This window comes from Equus quagga, chromosome 17 (assembly GCF_021613505.1).
Source record: "Equus quagga isolate Etosha38 chromosome 17, UCLA_HA_Equagga_1.0, whole genome shotgun sequence".
In the NCBI taxonomy this organism is placed as follows: Eukaryota; Metazoa; Chordata; class Mammalia; order Perissodactyla; family Equidae; genus Equus; species Equus quagga.
The window spans coordinates 29,027,828-29,042,531 of NC_060283.1; the positions used below are offsets into that span (position 1 = coordinate 29,027,828).

General features: G+C 48.1%; 1 protein-coding gene across 2 annotated transcripts in view; it reads left to right on the plus strand.

The window, feature by feature from the left end:
- PAMR1 (peptidase domain containing associated with muscle regeneration 1) overlaps positions 1–14,704 on the plus strand; it is a 77,550-nt gene that overhangs the window by 11,700 nt on the left and 51,146 nt on the right. For both annotated transcript variants that reach the window (XM_046643003.1, XM_046643002.1), the window contains exon 2: positions 13,722–13,898. In XM_046643003.1, the coding sequence (XP_046498959.1) occupies positions 13,769–13,898 (130 nt within the window). In that variant the 5' untranslated portion in view covers positions 13,722–13,768. The remainder of the gene's footprint in view (positions 1–13,721; positions 13,899–14,704) is intronic.

Below are 14,704 nucleotides of genomic sequence, written 5' to 3' on the forward strand. Positions count from 1 at the left end.
AGGGTGGAGGAGGTGGGGGTGGGTGGGAGGTCGAGGGTGGAGGAGGTCGGGGTAGGTGGGAGGTTGAGGGTGGAGGAGGTGAGGGTAGGTGGGAGGTTGAGGGTGGAAGAGGTCAGGTTGCCGGTCAAATTCCTCACCCTGGATGAGGGAGACACCGAGGACGGAAGCCTCTTTGAAGGGAGTTCCTATGCTTTCATAGCTGAGTAACTTGAGCTCCAAATACTGTAGTGAGTTTGTGGTGAATACTAAGCACTCTCCTGTATGCTTTATGTATATTTGTTTAATCCTCATGACAGACCACAGAGGTGAGTAGTAGCGCTATGATCCCCAGTTCACAGGCGACGGAACTTAGGCGGGGAGGGGTTCGGTGGTTACCCATGGCACATAGCTGGTGTTTTGAAGGCAGAGTGTCTGACTCCATAACACGTGCCCTGGGACTCTCGACAGCACTGCCACAGTAAACACAGGGTCCCGCTATGGTAGATCTGCTGCTGTATTTTGGCCAAATCAGAAAGGACCATGTTGTTAGTAAAGAAATCTGATTATCCCTTGGACGTTCCAAGTGCTCAAAATGGCCTAAGTACGGTCACAGGCTCACTGCTGTGGAGGCAGAGTGGATGCGGGAGAAAGGAGAGAGACTGCAACATGTGGAACTCAGGAGGGGCCATTCCCTAGAGGAAACGGTGCTAAGCAAACCAAAAATCCAACCCGTGTCTGGGACGGCTGTCCACAGGATCATGCATCTCACTCTGGTTAGACAGTAAGTGACGACCTCTTTGTCCCATGGTCAACCTTTCTAGTCAAAATCGTATGTCTGTTTGCTGAGGGACAGAATTAAGGATGAGACAAGTTTCAGGTCTGGCGCTGACACTGTGTAGCCCTCCTTTATGGGTTTATTCTGTCTTAGGCTGTGGAACAGTAGCAGCAGGCCTGGAAGGAAGAAGGGAAACCATTTTTTCTCTTTCTTCCTTTCTGGCTTAGCACGGCTGATGGATATAGCAGGGGACAGAGACGTGATCCCCATCCGTTAATACTAAGATGGCTTTTAACCAATTCATTTCAACCTTGAAGGAGGATGTACCGTCTACCAGACACTGGTGTCCTGCGTCTTAGGTCAAGAGGTTGGGCGAAGTGCCTCCTCTGCTGAGCAGCAAAATGAAGACGTCGACTTCTGTCACCCTTCTACCCCTGGAGTTGGGGAAGTGCCTGCAATCCTGCAGTGTGGGTGTCTTTGTCACCGCCCTCTGAGGTTCCGGCTGCCTCAGAGGGTTGAGTTAGTGGTCTGGCAGCAAGTATCCGTGTAAGGAGAAGTCTGGTTAGTTGGTTTGGTGATTGGAAAACCAGGGCTGCTGCTGCCAGAACAGAGTGAAGAACACGTTCCGGCAGCACGTTAGCTCCTGGGAGAGGCCGCCGTCGTCCTCATCAACTGAATTCATCGTCAGGCAAAAACCGATTCCAGCTGGTTTAATGGAAAACCACTACACGGAGGGGCATATTCCCTGGTTTGCTTCAATCAAATGAATCATTTGACGAATCTGAGGAAATAAGGTGTCAATGTTTTTCAAACCCAGTTCCATGTCCATTTGCTTCGTAAGATTCCTTTGAAGATGATCGGTTAACCTGCATGTCATGGGATCCCACCTCAGGAGTCAGCAGTGATGATGGAGAACCCTTGAGATGTCCTGGGCCAAGTTGCCTGAGCTTAGCTTCTCGGCGGTAACATCCACTCCCGTATTTTCCAGTGTGGCTCCGGCTCCCCTGGATGCAAGCAGAGGGAGGGCTGGGCGCGTGTGAAGAGTCTCTGTTGCAGGACTTCTGGGTCTGGCTTTCTGCCTCGTAGTGGGTGGTTCACTGCCTGCTTCTAAATGGTGTTTGGCCTCCCTTCTGGGCAAGCCTGGCTCCCGGGCCAACTCACTGGGAGAACAGAACAGTGAGCATCCCAGGCCTGTATGGAACTGAGATAGAAACCGCATAAACAAAAATATTCACCAGTGATGGACCCAGTGGATTCCCTGAACTGCAGAATACAGACTCCAAAAGGTCACAGCAACAGATGTTTCTAACATCAGTCTTTGTTGCAAACAGCCTTACCCTGGGAGTCACACGTGCCTCACATGTCCCCATTCGTGTATGTAGCCAGCAAACGTTATCAGGCATCTACCAGGTTCCAAGCATGATCCCGGGCGCTGGAGATCTCGTGATGAATAAGACAAAGTCCTTTTCTGTAAGCACTCGCAATCTGTTGAGAGAGCTTATGGTCCAGCCCGGCATTTCTCAAAGTGGGTTTCACGGGATACTTATTCTGGGAGATGTTCAGCAAAAATAAAACCTAGGATGTGATGATGAAATAAGTCTGGGGGATGTGGAGATTGACTATGTACAAAGTGTATCATAGACTCTGCAAAGTGCTACAGTGAAGAGAGCTGTGATGAGCATTTTACAAAGCTGCTTGGCCACAGAATCCGTCTTCACATAAGACCTTACACCGTACAGTGGAATTAGTGCTCCCTGGAGTATAGGTTGGAAAACTCTGGTCTCTTGCTTATAACGAATAAAACATTGGAGAGTATCTCACCGTTATAGAAGACAGGATACGAAGGGAATTTGAAAGTCTGCAAAACATGGGCTTCTCTTCAGACTTCTGCTGAGGCATAGTGGGAAGTCTGACATCCCGGTCACTTAACACTTGCTGAGATGTTGAAAGAACCATGGAGACAATCCCATTCATGTTGCCGTGAGAATGATCCTCGCCAGCATTGACCCGCATGGTTTGTCAAGGAAATGCATTTCTCATGTTCGGGTTGCTTTACTGTGATTGGCTTGAGCTCACTGGGCAGTCTGAGGCGTGAGTCTGATTGATGAGTGCCCATGGTGACGTGCCAGTTCTGGGGAGCGATGAAAGCTGCAACTTGACTGCCCAACCAGATTGTATCCTTGGTGACAGTCACACTGTCTCTTCAAAAATAAGGAGAATATTTGAGCATCCTTCTAATCCCGGGGAACTCTGAGTCCAAGTTCCATTCATCACCAACAACCCTCTCCTCTTCCCCTCCCTCTCTAACACACACACACACACACACGCACGCACAGAGGGGCTTGTCTCCAATCCCTTGTTATTTGCCCTCGTGTTCTGGTATCGCTCAGTCACCATGACCCTGATTTGCACAACCCGGAAGTGGTCTGGGCTGTTTACATTGGGGCTGTATCCCGTGGAGACAGCACATGTGTTTGAGCTGTTCATCAACCCCTTGTGTGCTGCTTCTGGGAACTACTTTCTTCCTCCCTTCGCTAAATATTGTTCCTGTTGTCATGCAACACAGCTTCTCCCTTGGCCCCGGCATTGCCTGCCTCTCCCTCTGCCCAGACTTGTTTCAGACTGGATGACTTCAGTAGCAATGGGTGAGGATAAAACCAGCTGTTTCTTTAAAGGGCATCCTGCCTAGGGAGACTTGAGTAACCCATGTGCTGCTCAGCAAAGATTCAGCCCTCGCTTGTCATGTTTATAGAAGTCATCTTCAATATAGGTGTCTTGGTATGGATGTGGTCAAGGTTGAATACACATGTACCCAGAAGAATAAAGCGTAGGCAGGGATGTGTATATATTTAGGTGTGTGTATGTATGAATATGTATATACGTGGGGTATAGAATATTATGGTTTAAAATAGCTGTGAGAATTTGAGTCCTGGCTCTGTCATTTATGGCTGGTTTTTCTGGGCAAGTTACATAACCTCTTTAGTGTGGGCTTACCACCTTCCAACCTGTAGACTGAGGATAATAGTGTCTTGATTTGGGATTTATTGCAAGACGATAACTGAGACAATCTATTTAAAATGCTTAGTGTAATGCCTTGAAAAGAAGCCTCACTCAGGAAATGAAAGTCATCCTCTCCTTTTTGCTGTGTTCCCCACTGGCACACGTTTCACAAGGAATTGAGAAGAAGGACTGGGTGTTCTATCTATAGTAGGATGGAAGTTACATGGTCCTCTTGAGGCCCACTTCACTGCAGTCCACAGTCCTGTCCTATTCGTTTGTGACTCTGTGTCAGAAAGAAAACTCCCTGGAGATTCACCGTAAGTTTCTCCCTCTGAGGCTTGCTTTCTCCCCTTGGTTTTGTCGTGCATCCACCTTCCAGCCTTAGGGAAAATGCCATCCACGTGCTGTGCCTTAGTTTCTTCGTGGTTGAAATAGGACGAGTGGTCGTTTCTTGCAGGGGCTGTGGGGATGGCGTCTTGCGGAGGAGGTGATTCTGGTCAATGATGTTGCCTCCCAAACATGAGACATTGCTCATCACCACCTGTTGCGATTTCGAGGCGGAGCTGGCCAGAAATCCTCAGGCAAAAAGCAGTTCCCCTCCATCTTGTTCTGGCTTGCAGAGCTGTGGGAGGTAGCTATAACGAGGGCCAGCCTGCTTGAAGCTGCTGCCCGCTTAGGGCTTAGTGAGCTATCGGACGTACTGTTATAAATTTATCACCCTTGTTCAACATCCCTCCACACTTGACATCTGCTGTTGGCCAGCTGCCTTTGGTAGAAGAAAAATCTGGCTTCTGCTTGGCGTCGGTGAACCGGGATGTAAGACAATAGCACTAACTCTGGAAGCCATTGGCAAGGGGTAGGTGTGGCCCCAAGATCCCATGTAGCCCTGACACACTGACTCAGAAGGTTTGAAGGTATGGAAGCCTGGGGGCAGGTGGGGTAGTTTGTAGAATTCTTGGATCCGGGGGAATCCGGATTGGATTTTTGGGGTACAGCTTAAGTTTCGCTGTTTTTAACTTAGGCGTTCTATTGCTTTAGTTGATAGGACGTTTGCTGAGGTCTCTGCCAAGTACTTTGAGATGCATTGTTAAGTTATTTCACTAGTAGCCAATGCTAATAAAAAATAAGATGTATTCAGCTCATATTCCAACATTTGAAACAACCCAGAAGCAGCTGTCCTTCAAGGATTTCCAGACCGCAGTTGTTGAGGATAATGGCAACTGGGGGCTCTTCCAAGATGCTGGAGTTTGGGTTTTTCCCTTCTGCTGTCAATGTAGAATTTTTATTTCCAGAAGAGAAGCAGCAGGTATGTCCTCTTTAAATAGGTGTCTGAAGAGGGGGTGTTCAAAAAAGAGACTAGGAGACCTAGAGGCAAGGGGAGGACCCGGAGGCCTTGATTTAAGCGCGAGCAGGCTGCTTGGAACGCCAGGTCTGGGGGCCCTGGAGGAGGCCCTGCCGCTCCCCATCCTCGCTCCTGTGGCCATCTGTGTCTTAGCCAAAGGTGTGATGGTGTTTATCCTGCAGAGAAGACTGCTAATGTTTGGACAAATAGGCACTTTGTCTTCCAAGGCCCTTTATGCTCATTGTCTTCTTCAACTGCAGGGACATCAACAGCCCCATCGATCCACCTCCGTCCGCTTGAGGCTTTGTGGAAAAGCTGCAGCAAGCTGTCTTGTCTGTGATTGTCCAACAACATAAAAGAGGAGCAGATTCAGGATTAAAATTTGGGCGGCCTGATTCCCAAGTGTGTCTCCTGCACCAATGCTGCATTCTTAATCTGTAAAGTCAGGGGTGTGAGCTCTCTAGAATCAAGGTAGTGTGTTGAAAGGAAGAAGACTTTGGCCCCAGAAGGAACTGGGTTCTGATCTTTCTTCTTTCACCTGAAAGCTGTGCCACCTGGGGCGTTTTATTTACTCTCTCTGTTTCTCAGTTTCCTCATCTATTAAATGAAGAAAATAATACATGGAAGGGTACTGTGATGATTCAGTGAGCTGGCCTGTGCTAAGGGCTCAGATATGCTCCCAGTGAGTGCTGGGACCCAGGGAGTAGAGGAGGATGAATAGGAGCCACGGTGTGGAGTGATGAAGGCCTTGACTCTCCAGCTATCATTATCTCGTTATCAAGAGGAGCTGTGAGAGGGGAAGACCCAGTCACTGAGGTCGAGAATCCAGCCAGGCTGGGACAGAGGGTTGCTTGGTGATGGGATGGTTCTCAAAGGCTCAGGAGGAGATTGAGCGTCACCCAGGGCCCCAGGAAGCATTCCATCACCCTGACTCACAGTCATTCCTGCCTGGGATTCGCTTGTCTGTCATCGGCCCCATGGAGTGGGCGGTCAGACCCTCGGGCCGTCAGGAATGTTGTGTGCTGGTTAGACATCCCTCGGGGAGTTTGGACATCACAAGAGGAGGCGGGGGGGCGACAGAGGATGAGTGAGGAGCCCAAGCTGCCTAACTGCTCTCTGATTCATACGGCTTTTTCTCTCCCTCTGGTCTCAGAAGGTTTATAGAATGCAGGATGGTAAAAACTCAGTAGACATTTTAATTAAATGTGGTTACATGGGAGGACTGTGCAGTTTTTGATGGACAGAAAGAAAGGTTCTAACATCAAGGAGGAGCATGATAGAAGTGCCTTTCTTTGCCGCCTTCTGGGGTAGTCTTGGTCTGACAACGGATGTTTCAATCATGTTTGGAACAGGCTGATCCTTGTTTTCATAAAGAATCCACTGAGTTTTTTCAGATTGACCTTAACAGCCATGCCAACCTATTTCCTTAAAATCTACTGTTGGAAACGTGGCGCTTGGGGACCGTGCTAAGGGGACGCCATTGCTCCCCCTGCCGTCTGTGGAGCTAAGCTCCTTTTTGAGGGCTGATGTTTTCTCCATCTTGTCCGCAGTGGAAATAGATCGCTATTGGACCCCCTAAGGCAAACTGTCGGGTCGCTATAGGGCTGTGCAAAATAACGATGATGATGATGACAGCCCACTTTGACTCATCTGTTCACTTGTTCACCTCCTGTATGAAAGCTGAACGGGGCCTGTTGGTCAGCACTGTTGTCATTGCCTTAGTATTCCTCTTGATGAAACAGGCTGAAGACGTTAAATGTCTCCTATTTTCCAAAGTGAATCTGGAAGAACCAGAGCTGGACCAATATAACTGCCTGTCCACTTGGATAGGAGGAGGGAGCATGGCTGCCCCCAATCGTGGCAGCTGAGAGAAGGGCTTGGGCAAAGCTTATGCTACCAAAGTAGTGTGCAACTCTCTTGATATTTGTACACCCTGATTAAAAAGGGGGCAGGGAGCCCTTGCAGACATGGCATAATTATGCAGCCATTTAAAATCGCTTTTGAAGACTACTCAGTGTCAAGAGAAATGTCCGTGATCTAAGAAAAAAGGCAGTTTCTAAACCAAAACCTAGTACGTTACCGGTTCTGAGAGATAAGAAGACTGTGTGTGCCCGTCAGCGGTCTCTATACCTGCGTCTCTGTGTCCACTGGGAGAAGACAGCTTGAAGCACAGACAAGATGTTAAGGTTATTTCTGAATGCTCTTTAGTCCTCTATTTATGACTTTGTTTTTTGAAGCTTTCAAAATGAATTTTGCATATTAAAATGTGTAGTGTTTTATAAAGAAAAAAATGATGCTTTATCCCATGGAAGCGTTAGGGATGAACGAACGTGCCTGGTGCCTGGAACTCAAAGCTCAGTTTTGCGCTGTGGTTGTAGGCACGCGCTCTAGCTGTCAGCACCCCGGCTTCTCCCAGGGCGTGCTCCTGACTTCTTCATGCTTTATTTGTGCTCATTGCCTGGGCAGCACTGGCGGGGTAAAACTCATCTGCAGCTTTTATAAGGCCGTGCTCTTAACTGTGGAAGGCCAAGTAGGGTTTGCTCAGCTCCAGGAGCTGGTGAAGCTGGAGGTCATCCTGGGCCGTTCCCCTGAGCGGCAGGCTTGCTCACCTCCCCCTGGGCCAGGCCTGCAGTTCTGGGGGCCTCCCTTTCCTCTCAGAATTCATCCCCTAAAAGAGCTGCTCTGGCATTTCTCTCTGCTTCTAACCTACCTAGTCCTTTTCATCGCTGTAAAGTGAGGAGGTTGGACTAGAGCATTTTAACCTCAAAGAAAATGTGTTACCTACCTTGCTGGATCATCTTGAAGATTAAACTGCATAAAGAATATAAAAGCACTTTAGCTAAACAAATGCTGAAATGCTTGAGTGTGCATATATGAAAACATTCGGTAGGTAGCTTCCACTGCTGTTAGTATTTCTCTAGTTTCTGGAACTGGCCTTTAGCACTGTGTTGAAATTCCCTGATATTTGTACAGCTAAAGCCAAATGCCCAACGTGCCCTTCTTACAAATGTAATTCCAATCAATGGAGGGAAAAAGTCCGGGAGATTGCTTTTGTCTGCTTATTGTGTTTCTAAGTCTCTTCAGCTGGTCAATTTTAAATATTTCTCATAGAATAGTTTAGTCATCTGTTTATTTCTTACACATATATTTTGGGGGCACTTTCCTGTCTCTGTTCAAGCTGGGGGGAGGAAGAGGGCTGGGTTTGCCAGACCAGAGGGGAAAGGGCTGGATTATGAGACCATTAAAACCGTCGCCTCCCCCATCCCTTCCGTATTCTTGGGCAGTGGTCTTAACTTGGCAAATAGATAGATTTCTATCTGTGATTTTGTTTATATCCCCCTAACCCTGTGACTCTGGGAGATTTGGTGCTAATGTCCCTTCATGACCATTTGTTCATTCTCAGAGCATCCTACATTTTCCTCATCAGAGTTAGTGATTATGTGTCTTTGAAGCTTTCAAAAGGAATCTTGCATATTAAAATGCAGAGTGTTTTATAATGAAAAAAATGACGTTTTATTCAATGGAAGCATTAGGGATGAATGAACGTGCCTGGGGCCTGGACGTTTTTTCCGTCTGCTCCTCAATGAAACTGTGAGTTCCATGAGGCCAGGGATGGTGTCTCTTTTTCTCTCCATTGGGTCCTGGCACCCAGCCTCCTACATGGGCCGTGGTGGCCACTCAATAAATGCTTGTGGAATGAAAGAAGACTTTCACAATTTACCCACAGTCTTGGCACTGTGCTTAGTGGGGAAACTGAGGAACAGAATGATTAAATGACTTGCTGTGGGTTGACCCTTCTTTTGAGAAGACACAGTGTGTTAGTTCCTTATGGATGCTGTAACGAATTACTGCAAACTTACTAACTTAAAACCACACATATTTATTGTCTTATACTTCTGGAGGTGAGAAGTCTGCAGTGAGTCTTAGGAGGCTAACATTAAGGTGTCAGAAGGCCTGCATTCCTTTGTGATGCTCCAGGGGAGAATGTTTCCTTCCCTGTCCAGCTTCTGGAGGCTGCTTGCATTCCTGGGGTCGTGGTCCCTTCCTCCCATCTTCAAAGCACGTCCCTGCACTGTCTGCTTCTGTCGTCGCTTCTCCTTTTCTGACTCTGACCCCACTGCCTTCCTTCCCTGAGGGTCCTTGTGATTGCATTGGGCCTACTTGGGCAAGCCAACCTATTCTTCCCATCTCAAGATCCTTACATTAGTTACATCTGCGAAATTCCTTTTGCCAGTAAGGTAACATTTTCACAGGTTCTGGGGCTAGGATGTGGACGTCTTTGGGTGCCTGTATTCTGTCTGCCACACACAGACTCCTTGAAAAGGAGCCGGCTGGCTGACCTGGAGGACGGTATGTAGCTGGGCTCCCTGGGATCGTTGCCTTTGGCTAAGAGGATATGACACTCTGGACATTACCTATAAAGTTAGTATAAAGGGCCAGGGAGGGCAGAGGTGGGCTTGCTCCTTGAAATGAGGAGAAATGCCTCTGAAGGCACTTTAGGGACTTAATTCCTGTGTAGGAGAGAGGCCTGCAGTGTCCTGTGGCCGGGCGTGACGGGGTGAGTCTGCTGGAGGAGAAGCAGGCTTTGCCCTCTGCTGGAGCCGCGCGGCCCTGACTTGGCCTTCCACAGTTAAGAACAGAGTCTTACAAAAGTTGAAATGACTTGTATCCTGTTGGTGCCCCCCCAGCCCAGGAGTTATTAGTATTTATGAATTCTTAGAAAACCTAGAAGGGTGCAGTGCTTGCTCTAGGGTGAAGGGAGGGAAGGGGTGAGACACGAGCCACACCCCACCGCATATTTGCTGTTCCGAAAGTGGAGAAATCATGTGCTGGACAATGTGGGGCTGTGGCAAGGGAATTTGGACCCACGTTAGGTCACCCAAACTGCTGTTCCAAACTCTTTACCACCAGAGGGAAGGTGCCCCAGCTCTGATATTGGCAAATTACGGGGCGGGCCAGGTTTGCTGGGCTTTAGCTCCAAGCTGGCCCCCCTGGATGGAAATATTGGACTATTGAAGGGAGGGTGGCTCTCAAGTTAAGGCCGATTCATTCAGCAAGTATTTATTGAACGCCTCTTGCGTGCCAGGCCTTTCCCCAGCAGCTGTGAACAAGTTAGATGTGGTTCTTGCTGCCTTATGGTCTTGCAAGGGAGGCAGACAACAAGCTAGTAAGTGGAAACATAGAAAATATTCTCAGTTGTGTTAAGGGCTGAGAAAGGAAACAAGTGGGATGGATGCTGTGATAGGGACGACCCTGAGGGGGATGGCGGAGGTGGGGGTTCAGATGAGAAAGTGGGTGAGGACCACTCAGAGCAGGTGTCATTGACATGAAGCCTGAAAGGTTGCGACAGAGATGGTGGGAAAAGCAGATGTGAAGGCCGTGAGGGGGGCAAGAGCTTGGGGGTTTCAAGAAACTGCTGGAAGGTGGGAAGCAGAGGCCAAAGAAGGGTGGAGGGGTCGGCAGGGAGGGCTCTGTGGGCCGTGGCAGGCGCATGGGGCTTGTTCCAAATGCAGTGGGAAACAATGTGAACATTTTCAGTACGAAATTGACATGCTGTTGATTTCAAAAGTAAGAGCCTTGGGAGACGGGGCCCTGTGCTGTTTCCGTTTTTAAGCTGCTGGTTGTTGAATGCTCGCTGCACGCCGGCGCTGGGAAGTGCTTGATAGACGTTGTCTAGTCCTTGCACAGGCCTCTGGGTCGGATAAAGTGTACTCATTTACTGGAAGGTAAACTGAGGCTGACTGCAGAAAGGAGCGTAGTTAAGGTCCTGCGCCCAGTGTAGTGGGGTGGTACCCCGGGCCCAGGTCTGTCTACTCCACTGCCTGAGCCTTGAACCATTTTGTTTTCTCTATTTTTTACATTAAAAAATGTGGTAAGATATATATAACATAAACGTTCTTATATTAACTATTTTAAGTATACAGTTCAGTGGCATTAATTATATTCACAGTGTTGTGCAGCCATCACCACTATTTCCAAAATTTTTTAAGGATGATATTTGTCCTTTTGTGTCTGGCTTCTTTCACTAAGTGTAGTGTTTTCAAGATTCATCCAAATTGTAGGTTGTATAAGAACCTCATTTGTTTTTATGGCTGGATAATATTCCACATTCTAAACAACATTGTGCGTACATACCACATTTTGTTTATTCACTCATTTTTCCCTTTTTTGGTGAGGAAGATTGTCCCTGAGCTAGCATCTGTGACAGTCTTCCTCTATTTTATATGTGGGACGCCACCACAGCATGGCTTGATGAGTGGTGTGCAGGTCTGCACCAGGGCTCTGAACCTGCGAACCCTGAGCTGCTAAAGTCGAGCATGCAAACTTAACCACTACACCACTGGGCCGGCCCCATTCACTCGTTTGTTGATGGACACTTGGGTTGTTTCCACCTTTTAGCTGTTGTAAATAATTCTGCAATAAACATTGGCATACAAATCCATTTGAGTCCCTGTTTTTGATGTTTTGGGTATATATGTGGGAGGAGAATTGCTGGGTCACGTGATAATTCTACAGTTAGCTTTTGAAGGAACCATCAAACGGGTTTCCACAGCAGCTGCACCATTTTACATTCCCACCAGTAATATATGATGATTCCAACTTTTCTCCATCTGCCAACTCTTAGTTTCCTTTTTTGTAGCCATCCCAATACTGTGAGGTAGTTTTGATTTGTGTTTCCCCAATGACTTGTGAGGTCAAGCATCTTTTCATGAGCTTGTTGGCCATTTCTGTATCTTTTTTGGAGAAATGTCTATTCATGCTATTTGCCCATTTAAAAAATTGGGTTGTCTTTTTGTAGTTGAGTTGTAGGAGTTCTTTATATGCTCTGGATATTAAACCCTTATGAGACATATAATTTGCAAATCTTTTCTCCCATTTTATAGGGTGTCTTTTCACTTTCTTAACAATGCCTTTTGTTGCACAATTTTTTAAAATTTTGATAAAGTCCAATTTATCTGTTTTTATCTTGTTGCTCATGCGTAAGTGTCATGTCCAAGAATTCACGACCAAATGTCAGATCGTGGAGGGTTACCCCGTGTTTTCTTCTGCTCCCCTTCACTTTTAACTGCTGCGTTCTCATCTGGACTTGAGAAGGCATTCACTTCCTCCAGCCAACCGTGGAGACGTGGGGAGCTCTGCTAAGGCAGCCCTGGCGTCCATCCCAGAGGGCTCACAGGGCCCGGGGGAAACAGCCTCAGCAGTGACAAGGCCACGGTGCTCTCGGGCTCATTCCCGAGTGCCAGTGTGAGGGTCTTTGCCGATCCACCGGTGTTTGTGGGAAAAAAGTGGGCAAATTTTTCATAAAGCTAAATTTATTCAGTGTAGAGAACCATCCCTTGTTATGCGAGTCGTCGTTCCTTTCTGTGATTCTAGAATGTTCTTATGACCTGAGGCTGAGACTAGACGGTGATGGCTTTCTTAAAGGGCTCCCCTTGGCAGATGAAGAATGATCACCCCTGTGTCGGACTTCAAATTCGAGGGAAGAAAATAGAAAGCTAAACTCAACTATGAAATTCAAGAGGGTAGACGCCCCCACAGGTGCTGGGGTTGGTTTGCTGGCCCCCAGAGCATGCTGGGGATCGCTGCCCGGGATTTGGAGGGACAGCCTCACAGGGACCCAGATTCACTTTCTCCCTCGGATAGGTGACCTATTTCTGCCTCAATCCTCATCTTTGTGCACAATTTTTAGAAGTGGCGTGTGGGGAAGAAAGAGGAGCAAATCAAAGCTAAGTCTGTTTCTCAGCCTGGATTCCTCTGGGCCACCTCCCACGGGCTCCTCTTATAGATTTTACCAGATGTTTTTGTCTTTTTCGTTTACTAAAGGTACATTTTAAAAGAGAGAAAAAAAAAGAAAGAAATCCTACCCAGGAAGGAATACTTTTTTTCTCGTGGGAAAGAACACTCAGTTGCATTTGGGACTGAATGAAGCTCTGCCAGTGAGCTCACTCCTGTGAACACCAAAATTTGCCCAAACATACTAATTAAGATACTTTTTGTCTTTGCTGTTGGTTTTAGCTTTGAAGATACCATAAACACGGCATGCTGAGAAATCGAGCAGCCGAGTCTGGAGGAAATGGCTTGGCCCGTCCTTGGCAGCCGGCCTTTTCGCTTGAATGGCCTGGTCTGGAAAGTGGTCTGCATGCTCTCTTGATGGCCCAAGGGCCTGGGCTGCACCATGCAGTTGTGCGGTTCAGTGGCTCCTCCTGGAGTTGTGCAGTGCACAACCTAAGTAGCTGTGAGCCGTGGCCTGATGCACCCCAGCAAAAATAGAAATGATTGTAGATATTTGAGATGTATACTTGTGTATAAGCTATTTATGTATATATCTATCAATCCACTTAGATTATATATTGATAAAACATGATTTCTTTTCCTTCTTTCTTTTTGATTAAAAAAATTAAAAAAATGAATAACAGTTCTAACAGATTTCATCTGTGTGCCAGGGGGTGGTCCTGAACGCCCTTTGAGGTGGGCCAGTCCGCTTTGCCGACGTTGGCCTGGGAAGCATGCACGCAGTGTTCTCTGTCACCCAGGCTGGGCCTGGCTGCTCCTCAGCAGTCGAGCACCCGTGGGTCTCGCCCTTCCCGCCAGGCCTACGTCCTCACCTGCTGGTTCCCGTTCCAGAGTACACGGTCGTTAACGAAGGCTGCCCCGGAGCCGAGTGGAACATCATGTGTCGCGAGTGCTGCGAATACGATCAGATCGAATGCGTCTGCCCCGGGCGGAAGGAGGTCGTGGGGTACACCATCCCTTGCTGCAGGAACGAGGAGAACGAGTGTGACTCCTGCCTGATCCACCCCGGTGAGTGTGGGACGGGGCCTCCGGTCGACTCCATGTTTTCTGAGGTTGTGGATGGGAGCAGGCGAGACACTTGACTTCTGGCAGGCAGACGTGAGGGGGCCGTGATGCCGTGATTATTGAAAGTGGCATGACGGAGCCAAGGAACTGGGGAGTTCGTGCCCTTTTCATGGTAGACTTGTAAAGCTGTGGATTCATCCACTCATTCGTTCATTCACTCGACAGACTGAGCAGCCATGTGCTGTGTCAGGTTGCGGGGATACAAGGATTAAAAAGACACATTCCTCGCTTTCCCGGAGCTTGCAGCCTGGTAGATGGAGGGGTAACCAGGCAGCTGTAGTACAGCATGGTGAGCGCTGTGACGGAGAAGCACAGGGACCCTGGGAGCACGGATGGGGCTGGGGGTCACAGAGGGGAGGTCGGTGGAGACTTGCTAGAGGAGGTGATGTGTGTGCTGAGATGCAAGCAGCAAACTGAAAGGGCTAAGTGGATCTGGCAGGCAGGTCAAGCCATATAGGGCAGCACGTGCTAAGGCCCTGTGGGAAGAGAAAGCATGGGGTTTACAGAATTGCAAGAACCTCAGTCTGGCAGGAGGAGTGTGTGTGTATGTGTGTGTGAGTGTGTATGAGTCTGTATGTGTGTAACTGAGTGTATACGTGTATGTGTGTGTATGATGGGTGTGTGTAAGTTATATGAGTGTGTATGAATGTGTATGTGTGTATGAGTGTATTTGTGTGTGTGAGTGTGTGTGTGAGTGTATAGGTGTGTGCGTGAGTGTATAGGTGTGTGTGCGTGAGTGTATAGGTGTG